Source organism: Schistocerca piceifrons, chromosome 1, assembly GCF_021461385.2.
Source record: "Schistocerca piceifrons isolate TAMUIC-IGC-003096 chromosome 1, iqSchPice1.1, whole genome shotgun sequence".
In the NCBI taxonomy this organism is placed as follows: Eukaryota; Metazoa; Arthropoda; class Insecta; order Orthoptera; family Acrididae; genus Schistocerca; species Schistocerca piceifrons.
In genome coordinates this window covers 357,979,526-357,991,706 of record NC_060138.1, presented here as the reverse complement: position 1 = coordinate 357,991,706, position 12,181 = coordinate 357,979,526, and the positions used below count along the sequence as shown (strand labels likewise).

Sequence of the window (12,181 nt, the reverse complement as noted above, 5' to 3'; positions counted from 1 at the left end):
TCATGGTTGTTTACATCTTTGGACCAGTTTAGTGACATCTCTGGTCAGTTTAAGGGACTGTACCTTTACAATATACACAGTCAACGTTTGTCTTCAGGAGTTCTGGGAACTGGGCTGATGCAAAACTTTTTTTGATGTGCGTGTATATCTTTTTCAAACATCTCAACTCATGGAATCACTACTAGAAATAAGAGTAATCTTCTCAGTGCTTTAAAGTTGCTTACATTTGTCCAGAAAGGTCTTCATTATTCAAGAACACAAGTTTCCAGTTACTTGCCAGCAACCTGCTCTACTCCTGAAGGGTCTGCTCACTATGGATCCATTGGAATGAAAAGTACATCTAATTAAATCACATCTCATAATCTGCATATAAACTTCTACTTCTGTAGAGGGTGTTCGTTTTGTATAGATCATGGTCATGATAATGTATTTACTACATTGTTTGTAGCTGCATTCCTATCTTCTTATTCATTATTAAAACTATTCCCACATTAGGTGTATTTTTTGTTTTGTATTCGTAACCCTGTAATGACATGAGCAGAAGTCCTGTTCTTTGTGCCACGGCTCCCCACTATTTCCTGCTATATCTGATTTCAACCACCCGATTCCCTCCCACTGTTTACAGCTTTCACTAGAGCAGCAACGAGAGATGGACGTTTACTAAGTTAAAATTAATAACAAATGAAAGTAATAACTTTACTTTACTCGTCAGCTACATCTTCATGGACTGTCACTCGTGTTGTATAAGCCACTGGCAACAATCCTTTTTTTTTCCCATAATGCAGGTACATACTTGCTATGTCAGTCAGAAATATTGGGAGGGTCAATTTTTCCATGCAACCGCAAATTAATTGTGGAAATGTAGGTACTGAAAGAGGTAGAGTTTGTTTCCATCTCCAGGATGAGTCTCTCCGTATGGACGATTTGATAGATTTCCGCAGGCATTTGATGTTCTGCTTGTGAACAGATGGATCAACAGATGACTCCTATTCAACGGGATGACTCTCAAATTAATGTTGAAATCCTCCTTTCTTTAAGGTGGTGTATGAATTAAAGTGTTCTGTTATCACTTTTGTGCCTGGCGACATAAAGTGCTTTACGGACCACCAAAGTTTCCTTCCCCGTTGAATAAACTTGAACTATAAATCACTTGTGGGATTCTTTTTTAATACCATCAAATATGCAGATATGTTCAACTTTCTGTTTCAGTGGTCATCCTCTCTGATATTTCCTAGTAGCTATATATGATTCATCTATTTTGACAACCTTGTTTTGTTCCCTGATTGGAACACACATGTACATGGCTATAGCGACTTATTGACAGCAACCGTAGTAGGCGCACATGATGTTTGTGAAAAATTGTGTTTCAGAAGGTGTTGCTTGTAGCGTATAGTCTCTTATCCAACAAGAAAATAAAATTATACTCTTCTCGATGGATAACTTGGACCTATCAAACCATGTGTTCTTACTTATAGATGTTCTCTTGTGACATTGAGTCCAGTACAGTTGCAAAGAAAATCAACATCCGCGCCTTTCTAGTGAAGCTTTATGGAGTTGAGTTCATGACACTATACATTTCCTGCTATCCTCATTTGGAAGAAATCCAAAGTCCAATCAAAATTTCAAGTACCTTGAATAAGATTTTCACTCTGCAGCAGTGTGTGTGCTGATAAGAGACCTCCTGGCAGATTATAGCGGGCAAGTGCTCTACCAAAAGTGCTTAGGTAGCTCAGTTGGTAGAGCACTTGCCCACGAAAGGCAAAGGTCCGAGTTAGAGTCTCGTTCCGGCGCACAGTTTTAATCTGAAACTTTCCGCACTGCATAACCCCAAGAGGTTAGATTTCACCATGTGAGACTATCAGCACTCAAAACTGCAACGCTTTCACTCATTGCTATTTACAACCTAAAACGATAAACTATGTTCCCCCGGCAACAAAGTAAACCATTTACCATAAACTGCACCAGCACAGTCATGTGGTAAACATAGATTTGCATCTTCAACTTTTATAGTCCTGTCTTCCTCAGTTGTGTGTAATATTACGGTATATTAATAATTTTTACTTATGGACCGTCTGACAGCAACTGAATAAAACTAAAATTGTGTTTTATTCAGTTGCTGTCAGACGGTCCATAAGTAAAAATTATTAATATACCATAATCGATTTGCATGTTCAATATTTGTGATTAGGAGCCAGTGTGTTCAGTAGGCAATCATTCTTTGAAATTGCTGTCAAACGAAAGAAATTTTCAGATATAAAAGTAACTTTAGGCCTACCCCAAGGGAGTATTATAGTATCTTTACCTTTTGCAATGTATATAAATTATGTAGTGGATAAATTCAGAAGTTCGATAAGGCTTTTTGCATGTGATGCTGCTGTATACAGAGAAATCACAGTGCTAGAAAATTGTACCAAAATACAGGAAGACCCGCAGAGGATCGACACTGGCGCAGGATTCACAGTTAACCCTCAGAATAAACAAATGTAATTTATTGTGCAGAAATAGGCAGAAAGACTTGTTATTGTTGGTTACACAGCTGCAGAACAATCACTGGAAGCAGTCACATTCGTAAAATATCTGGGAGAATGTGTATGGAGCAATTTAAAATAGAATCACCCCATAAAACTAACTGCAGTTAAAGGCAGCTGCCAGACAAATTCATTGAAAGACCACAAAGGAGGTAGCTAACAAACTCCTCATTTGACCAATATATGAATATTGCTCATTTGTCTGGGGTCCACACCAGATAGAATTGATAAGAGGAAACAGAGAAGATCTAAAGAAGAACAGCCTGTTGTATTACATATTCATTTAGTAAGGGCAAAAGTGCCAAGATGCACAGCCAACATTAGTGATAGTAGTTGCAATAGAAACTTTTTACATCGTGGTATGATTTGTTGAAGTTCCAAAATCTTAAGTGTCTATAGGAATTGACCTCCTATGGGTTTCTTGTAAGAAGACCATGATGGCTTACTGGCAATTGTTCTTCCTGCAAAAAGTTTGTGACTGAAACAGGAAAAGGATGACTTGACAGTGATACACAAAGTACTCTTCGTCACACACCGTAAGGTGGCTTGAGTATACAGATGTAGATATATGGATATGTTCTCAGTAATGCTATTAGAGACACATTGACAGAAGAAAATACCAGTATGTTTTTCGGATAATTATTAAATCGTTAAAAGTACCAGAGGTGGTTAAGAATTTAGAGAATGAACACTCGGCATCGGATTTGGGGGAGGGGGGGGGGTGTATGTAATGGAAGATGAATGGGTAGTTTTGAAAGATGAAAGCATGAAGATAACTGAGGATCAAATAGGCAAGAAGACAAGGTGCGGTGGAAATCTTGGATAACACGTGAGATACTGAATTTGGTAAAAGAGGAAAATGTAAAATTGCAGTAAATGAGAAGGCAGAAGGGAGTATATCAAGAGACATCTAAGAAACTGAGATTGGCAGAAAGCTCAAAAATGGCAGAGAAAGAGTGACTAGAGGAGAAATGCAGAGCTGTAGATGCAGACCTGAATGTGGGAAAGACAGATGCCAGCTACAGCGAAATTAGGGAGACCTGCATGAATATTGAGGTCTCAAATGACACGCAGGAAGACAATACGTGCTTTTGAAGTGTGCTATAAAAGAATGCTGAAGATTAGAGGGGTAGACTGGCTAAAAAAATCAATCTGAACTGAAGATGATAATTCAATGACATGGTTCTCTGTGGAAGGTACATCTTTTAATTTTAAAGGAAAAAATATTTGTAATATAAACAAAAAAATTGAATAACTCCAAAATAAATATTGTACATAAAGAATTGTTAGTTAACCATATGGAACTTAGTGTACATACTGATAAAAATTTCAGCAGAAAGAAATGTTACTCCTGAGTTTTTCAAACAGATAATACAGGAGCTTTCATTTTTTGCGTCATTACTAGCCTCAGAAACAAACATTAATTTCTTTAAGTATGTAGCGTATTTCCACTCACTAAGATCTTATAGCATGACATTTTAGAATAACTTGGCATTTAGAAGGTACTGCACAAAAGAAACAAGTGACGAATAGTATGTGGTTGTTACCCATCATCTTGTAGATGCCTCCTCAAGAAATAAGATATTCCAAATGAAGCTTCACAGTGGATATATTCAGTAATCAAAGTAGCTAGAAATAGCTCACAGAAGTTTGAGAATAATAATAATAATAATAATAATAATAATAATAATAATAATAGTTATGTTTTCGGGTACAGCACTTGCTGATAAAATTAGTCTACATTATTTATCAATAAGACTTGTGGCTCAAGAAAGTTTGCATTGTGTCGGCACTTACATTGATAATTTACCCAGTGTTATAAATTAATTCAAGCTGGCAACATAAATTTTTAATCAAATACTAGTAGTGTGTTAAGAAAGAAAAATGTTTAATATTTTTTAGGCATGTTTTACCATTGGGTAAGGGCCAAATTTTGACTTTCCATTTTGTTATTAAATGTAGGCTAGTATAGTATTTAGTAAATTAAATGCCCAACATGTAGCCATGCACAAAAATAAATCATGTACATGGAGTTTAAAAATTGGTTTGTGCCATACTATTTCCATAAAAATTGACTCATTTGCCAATGATTTGTAAATAATTTTGAATGTCTGTGGACAAACTCTTCTCTTACACACACACACACACACACACACACACACACACACACACACACTCTTAATGTTTCGGAAATGTTATGTACCTGTAAATTTCCTTCATGATTTCTCATATAAATCTAATCTTTTCAGAGATTTTGCGACAGATAGCATGTCAACTGTTGTCAGCTCACATCTATTACTTTTCTTCAAAAGATGAAAGTTCTGTCAAATACTAGGTGGACTGCAGCTAATAACAATGGTATGTAAATTTTGTCAGTCCATAAACAGTCGTTATGATTTGATCGTTTATCTCATGCTGTCAGTTATGTAAATGCATTACTCAGTTACCTTAATCTGTATTTAATTATTTAATTGCTTTCTCAGTATTTTACAGTTTCTACTGTTACCTCAAGGCTGTCAAATAGTTCACTAATGGGTGAGGATTTATGTTACACATATGAACACAGTTAAAATTTTAGATAATTTGAATCAAAATTAAGTGCAAAAATTGTGGCATCAAAACTTTGGATCCTTATCTCATAGAGTAAACACAATATTTTCCAGCAATCTACGAATTTGTCAGTAAGATAACAATTTTTGTGAATTGTTGAAATAGGGTATGTTCAACACTTCTTTTACAAATACCATTTTCTGACATATCTCCAAAGCCAGTCTCATTCAAAACAACATGTTTAAGTTTTTGAGCCAATTTATGCAATTCATTTTCTGGAAATAGATACTGTCGGCCAGATGATGATACGGAAGAAACAGGGCCGTGGAAATGAGGTGGTGTTCTGATACCCAAGGAGCATCCTGTCTTTTGGGACAGTAAAATGAATGAGCCAGGCCTTGAAGATGCATAAATTTTATCAGTGCATAATTTTCTTCATTATATGTTAATGATGTTGCCAATCCACTATTCATTATCAATACATAGAGGAAATGTGACAGGCAGGCAACAATTCGATCAATTTCAGGATTAACATGGCTGCACTAGATAATCGGACAGCAAAATTTATTCTGTCGTTAGAAACTTTGCTGATATGAACAGAGATTGAATCAAGTGGTACAAATGGACAATGATCTCTCGTACTGGCAACCATGCTGCTTTCTCTCCATCTTTCTTCTTGAAACTTTTTGCTTCCTTTGATTTTTTGTTTTTTATATAAACATATTATTTTGTGTATATTCAGGTTGTAAAAGTGGATTAGGTTTTTGGCCTTGATATTTGATTTAGAGATGCCCTTTACAGGCTTGCGCGAGTAGCCAGTTGCTTGGTTCTTCCACCAGTCTCATCGTACAGAGATTTTCCATGACTGGTGCCAAAAGTTATCCATTCCGTGTTCGTGGCTACACAGATTGACAAAATTCTATTATTTGTTTCACCTGTTCTTTTGTTAGGTGGCACACAAGGTACAATCAGGTTGTAAACTTTAAACAATGTTACCTTGGACCAAAGCTCTGTAGTGAGATATTACTTGTCAACACACAAAACACATGCAACAAAATATGGTCAACAGGTTGTTAAAATGTAGCCCTGTGCTATGGTACATTTCCTCAATTTTATCTGTCATTTTCAGGTATTGTTAGTACATTTGGACAATCAAACGTGATTTTTTGGACCCTTGAAAACCTGCTCTCTTTGCAACTGGGACTAGTTTTGAAATCAGTTATGTATAACAGATTTTCTAGGAGTAGACTTAAGATAATCTATATCTGTAATTTTTATGAAAATCAAGCTTGAACTGATTCTGTAGAAATTTGGAAAGAGCATGTGAATGATGTTTTACATTGGAAAATACTTTGTGTCCAAGTTTAGCATGTGCGAATGTTAACGTGAATTTCATCGAAATCCATTGTGGTGGAGCAGGAAAAGTTCCAAAATTAGGTGATTTGACATGGGGTGACTCTGATAGCAGGGTATCAAGTTCATCATACACCAGCCATTGATGCCTGTGAGGATAAACAGTGACATAATGTATTTCATTGTGTGTTAAGAAAGTTATTTTATTCAGGCAATAAGCTTAAGGAAATGAACACGAAGCTGTGGTTGGTAAAATTCATGAACTAGTGATTCAGTAACTTTTCCAGTCACTATTATGTGATTCTATGAATCACATGTACTTCTGCCCAGTGTATTGGTGAGAGGTCTTTAAATTATCTGACATGTGTATGATGTGTGTTTCAGCTTGCATCACATTATGTTGGTGTATTACATTTACGGAGAAGTTTGTAGGTGTAAAATTAAATGAAGATATGTATCTGAGGTTAAGTTTGCAAATGACAGTGCATGACAAACTGGCGGTGTGGGGTGCTTTTTGAATTACTAGACCGGAGATTTTGGTCTTTCTCTGATGGCCAGCTCATCCTCCTTTTAATATCTCTAACATCCCCATGTATGTAAATGTATTGTTACAATTTTGACCCCTTGTCTTATTGAGTTGTGTTTTCTGTTGGTTCCCCCCACCCGATTTGAAGTTCTAATGATTTAAATGTGAAATGCACAACAGTGCTTGAGTGAAGTTTCATAATAATTATCACACCATATTCATAAACATCCCCCGCCTCCCCATGAACCATTGACCTTGCCATCGGTGGAGAGGCTTGCGAGAGACAGCAATGCATATATCCGTACCTTAGGTGCAACCACAATGGAGAGGTATCTGTTGGAAAAACCAGACAAATGTGTAGTTCCTGAAGAGGGCGCAGCAGCCTTTTCAGCAGTTGCATGGGCAGCAGTCTGGATGACTGACCGAACTGGCCTTGTAACATCAAACAAAACAGCATTGCTGTGCTGGTGCTACAAATGGCTGAAAGCAAGGGGAAACTACAGCTGCAATTTCTCCCGAGAGCATGCAGCTTTACTGTACGATTAGGTGATGATGGCGTCCTCTTGGGTAAAATATTCTGGAGGTAAAATAGTCCCCCATTTGGATATCAAGGCTGGAACTATTCAGGAGGATTTCTTTATCAGGAGAAACAAACTGGCAATCTATGGATTGGAGCGTGGAATGTGAGATCCCTTAATCGGGCTGGTAGGTTAGAAAATTTAAAAAGAGAATTGTATAGGTTAAAGTTATAGTGGGAATTAGTGAAGTTCGGTGACAGGAGAAACAGGACTTCTGGTCAGATGAATTCACAGAAATGCAAAATCAAATAGGGGTAATGCAGGAGTAGGTTTAATAATGAATAAAAAAGTAGGAACGCAGATAAGCTCCTACGAACACCATAGTGAACACATTATTGTAGCCAAGATAGACATGAAGCACATGCCTGCCACAGTTGCACAAGTTTATCTGCTAACTAGCTCTGCAGATGATGAAGAGATTGAAGAAATGTATGATGAGAGAAAAGAAATTATTCAAAAAGTTAAGGGAGATGAAAAATTAATACCATGGGGGACTGGAATTTGATAGTAGGAAAAGGAAGAGATGGAAAAGTAGTAGTGAATATGGACTTGGAGTAAGGAATGAAAGAGGAAGTGGAGACACCAGGTTTCAGATTGATTATACACGCATCAAAAAAAGTTTTGCATCACCCCGGTTCCCAGAACTCTTGAAGATAGATGTTGAGTGTGGATACTGTATCAAAGACACAATCCCTTTGACTGTTCAGAGATGTCACTAAACCTTCCCAAAGATGTAAACAACCATGCGTGAGCAGTACCTATTTGATGGAGGGGGTCCAACAGGCGATCAGTTCGTCATTCCACCAGGAAGGAGGTACGCGGCTCATGTTGTCCATAGTTCAACCATGCCTAGAGGGTCAATATCGCAGTTCGATCACGTCCACATTGTTACTTCGTGCCAGGAAGGGCTCTCAACAAGGGAAGTGAGTGAATCAAAGTTATGTTGGACATTGAGGAGTTACAGAGAGCCAGGAACTCTCGATGACATGCCTCGTTCAGGCCGCCCAAGGGCTACTACTGCAATGGATGACCGCTATCTATGGATTATGGCTCTGAGGAACCCTGACAGCAACACCACCATGTTCAATAATGCTTTTCCTGCGGCCAGTGGATGTCTCGTTACGACTCAAACTGCGCGCAATAGGATGTGTGATGCACAACTTCACTCCCGAGGTCCATCTTTGCAACGACGACACCATGCAGCACATCAGATGGGCCCAACAACATGCTGAATGGACTGCTCAGGATTGGCATCATGTTCTCTTCACCGACGAGTGTCTCATATGCCTTTAACCAGACAATCGTCAGAGACGTGTTTGGAGGCTTCCTGGTCAGGCTGAATGCCCTAGACACATTGTCCAGCGAGTGCAGCAAGGTGGAGTTTCCCTTTTGTTATGGGGTGGCATTATGTAGGGTCGACGTAGGCTGCTGTTGGCCATGAAAGGCGCCGTAACTGCTGTAAGATATATGAATGCCATCCTCTGACTGATATTGCAACCATATCGGCAGCATATTGGTGAGGCATTTGTCTTCATGGACAACAATTCGCACCACCGTCGTGCACATCTTGTGACTGACTTCCTTCAGGATAACGACATCGCTCAACTAGAGTGGCCTACATGAACCCTATCGAACATGCCTGGCATTGATGGAAAAGGGCTGTTTATGGAAAACGTGACCCACCAACCACTGTGAGGAATCTATGCCAAATCGTCGTTGAGGAGTGGGACAATCTGGACCAACAGTGCCTCAATGAACTTGTGGATAGTATGCCACGGCGAATACAGGGATGCATCAATGTAAGAGGATGTGCGACTGGATATTAGAGGTACCAGTGTGTACAGTAATCTGGACCACTACCTCTGAAGGTCTCACTGTATGGTGGTACAAAATGCAGTGTGTGGTTTTCATGAGCAATAAAAAGGGCGGAAATGGTGTTTTATGTTGATCTCTAGTCCAGTTTTCTATCAGGTTCTGGAACTCTCGGAACCAAGGTGATACAAAACTATTTTTGATGCGTGTGTAATATTAAGCAGAGATTTAGGTACCAGATTTTAAATTTTAAGATATTTGCAGGGGAAGATGTGGACTCTGAGCTCAGTTTATTAGCTATGCTCTGTAGATTAAAACTGAAGAAATTGCAGAAAGGTAGGAATTTAAGAAGATGGGACCTGGATAAACTGAAAGAACTAGAGGTTGTTGAGAGCTTCAGTGGGAGCATTGGAAAGGAATACAGTAGAATCAGAATGGATAGCTTTGAGAGATGAAATAGTGAAGTTACAGAGGATCAAGTAGGTAGAATGACGAGGGCTAGAAGATAACCTTGAGTAACACAAGATATATAGAATTTAATTGATGAAAGGAGAAAATATAAAAATGCAGTAAATGAAGAAGGTGAAAAGGAATATAAACTCCTCAGAAATGAGATGGACAGGAATTGTAAAACGGCTGAGGGGGGATGGCTAGAGAACAAATTTAAGGATGTAGAAATATATATCAATAGGAGTAAGATAGATGCCACCTACAGGAAACTTGGAGACCTTTTGTATGAATGCAAAACCAGCCCTAAGCAAAGAAGGGAAAGCAGAAAGACGGAAGGATTACATAGAGTCTCTATACACGGGCAATGTACCTGAGGCCAATATTATGGCAGTGGAAGAGGATGTAGATGGAGATGAGAGGGAAGATATGATACTACATGAAGAATTTGACAGAGCACTTAAGTCTTTAAGTCGAAGCAAGGCCCCAGGAGTAGACAACATTCTGTTAGAACTACTGATAGCCGTGACCAAACTCTTCCATCTGGTGGGCAAGCTGTATGAGACAGGCGAAATACCCTCAGACTTCAAGAAGAATATAATAATTCCAATTCCAAAGAAAGCAGGTGCTGAAAGGTATGAAAATTACCAAACTGTCAGTTTAATGAGTCATGGTTGCAAAATACTAACACAGTCATTATGGACGAATGGAAAGCCTGGTAGAAGCTGACCTCAGGGAAGTTCAGTTTGCATTCCATAGAAATGCAGGAACACGCGAGACAATACTAACTCTACAAGCCAGGTTTAGGAAAGGCAAATCTATGTATACAGGATTTGTAGACTTACAGAAAGCTTTTGACAATGTTGGCTGGAATACTCTCTTTAAAATTCTAAAGGTGGCAGGGGTAAAATACAGGGAGTGAAAGGCTATTTACAATTTGTACTGAGACCAGAAGGCAGCTATAAGTCGAGGGGCATGAAAGGGAAGCAGTGGTTGAGAAGGGAGTGAGACAGGGTTGTAGTCTATCCTCAATGTTATTCAATCTGTACATTGAATAAGCAGTAAAGGAAACCAAAGAAAAATTTGGAGTAGGAATTAAAATCGAGGGAGAAGAAATAAAAACCTTGAGGTATGCCGATGACATTGTAATTCTGTCAGTGACAGCAAAGTACTTAGAATAACAGTTGAACAAAATGGCCAGTGTCTTGAAAGGAGGATATAAGATGAACATCAGCAAAAGCAAAACAAAGGTAATGGAATGTAGTCGAATTAAATCAGCTGCTGCTGAGGAAATTAGATTAGAAAATGAGACACTTAAAGTAGTAAATGAATTTTGCTATTTGGGGAGTAAAATAACTGTGGATGGTTGAAGTAGAGAGGATATAAAATGTAGACTGGCTGTGGCAAGGCAAGTGTTTCTGAAGAAGAGAAATTTGTTAACATCGAGTATAGATTTAAGTGTCAGGAAGTCTTTTCTGAAAGTATTTGTATGGAGTGTAGCCATGTGTGGATGTGAAACATGGATGATAAACAGTATAGACAATAAGAGAATAGAAGCCTTGGAAATGTGGTGCTACAGAAGAATGCTGAAGATTAGATGGGTAGATCATGTAACTAACAAGGAGTTACTGAATAGAATTGGGGAGCAGAGGAATTTGTGGCACAACTTGACTAGAAGAAGGGATCACCAATTTAGTGCTGGAGGGAAGAGTGAGGGGGTATAAATTGTAGAGGGAGACAAAGAGGTGGATACACTAAGCAGATTCAAAAGGATGTAAGTTGCAGTAGTTACTTGGAGATGAAGATGCTTGAACAGGATAGAGTAGCATGGAGAGCAGCATCAAATCAGTCTGTGGATTGAAGACTGCAACATCATTCACCAACATGGCGTAGTCAGCGTATGTGGACAATTTTCACTTACATTCTTTCATTTCACCACATTTATTACATAATTTCCTAACGTTTTGTATGGACATTGTTAACTGAGCCACTACCTATTCTTTAAGCTACAAACAGCACTGTCACCACTGTACAATCAATATATGAAAATCAACACAGTATGTGATGGGCCGGTTGCTGTGGCCGAGTGTTTCTCGGCGCTTCAGTCTGGAACTGCGCGACCGCTACGGCCGCAGGTTCAAATGCTGCCTCGGGCATGGATGTGTGTGATGTTCTTAGGTTAGTTAGGTTTAAGTAGTTCTAAGTTCGTTAGTTAGGTTTAAGTAGTTCTAAGTTCTAGGGGACTGATGACCTCAGATGTTAAGTCCCATAGTGCTCAGAGACATTTTTGAACAGTATGTGATGGGAAATATGTGTTTTATTCTGTGTCCTGTTTTGTGTGTTTCAATCATCAGCTTGATCTGAAAAGGAATGAGTGAGAGCATTAT

At 38.6% G+C, this 12,181-nt stretch overlaps 1 protein-coding gene across 1 annotated transcript in view; it reads left to right on the top strand.

The window, feature by feature from the left end:
* Positions 1-12,181, top strand: part of LOC124784817 — a 54,260-nt gene that overhangs the window by 28,795 nt on the left and 13,284 nt on the right. Inside the window, exon 2 of the mRNA XM_047254131.1 lies at positions 4,778-4,886. Coding sequence (XP_047110087.1) covers positions 4,841-4,886 — 46 coding nt within the window. The 5' untranslated portion in view covers positions 4,778-4,840. The remainder of the gene's footprint in view (positions 1-4,777; positions 4,887-12,181) is intronic.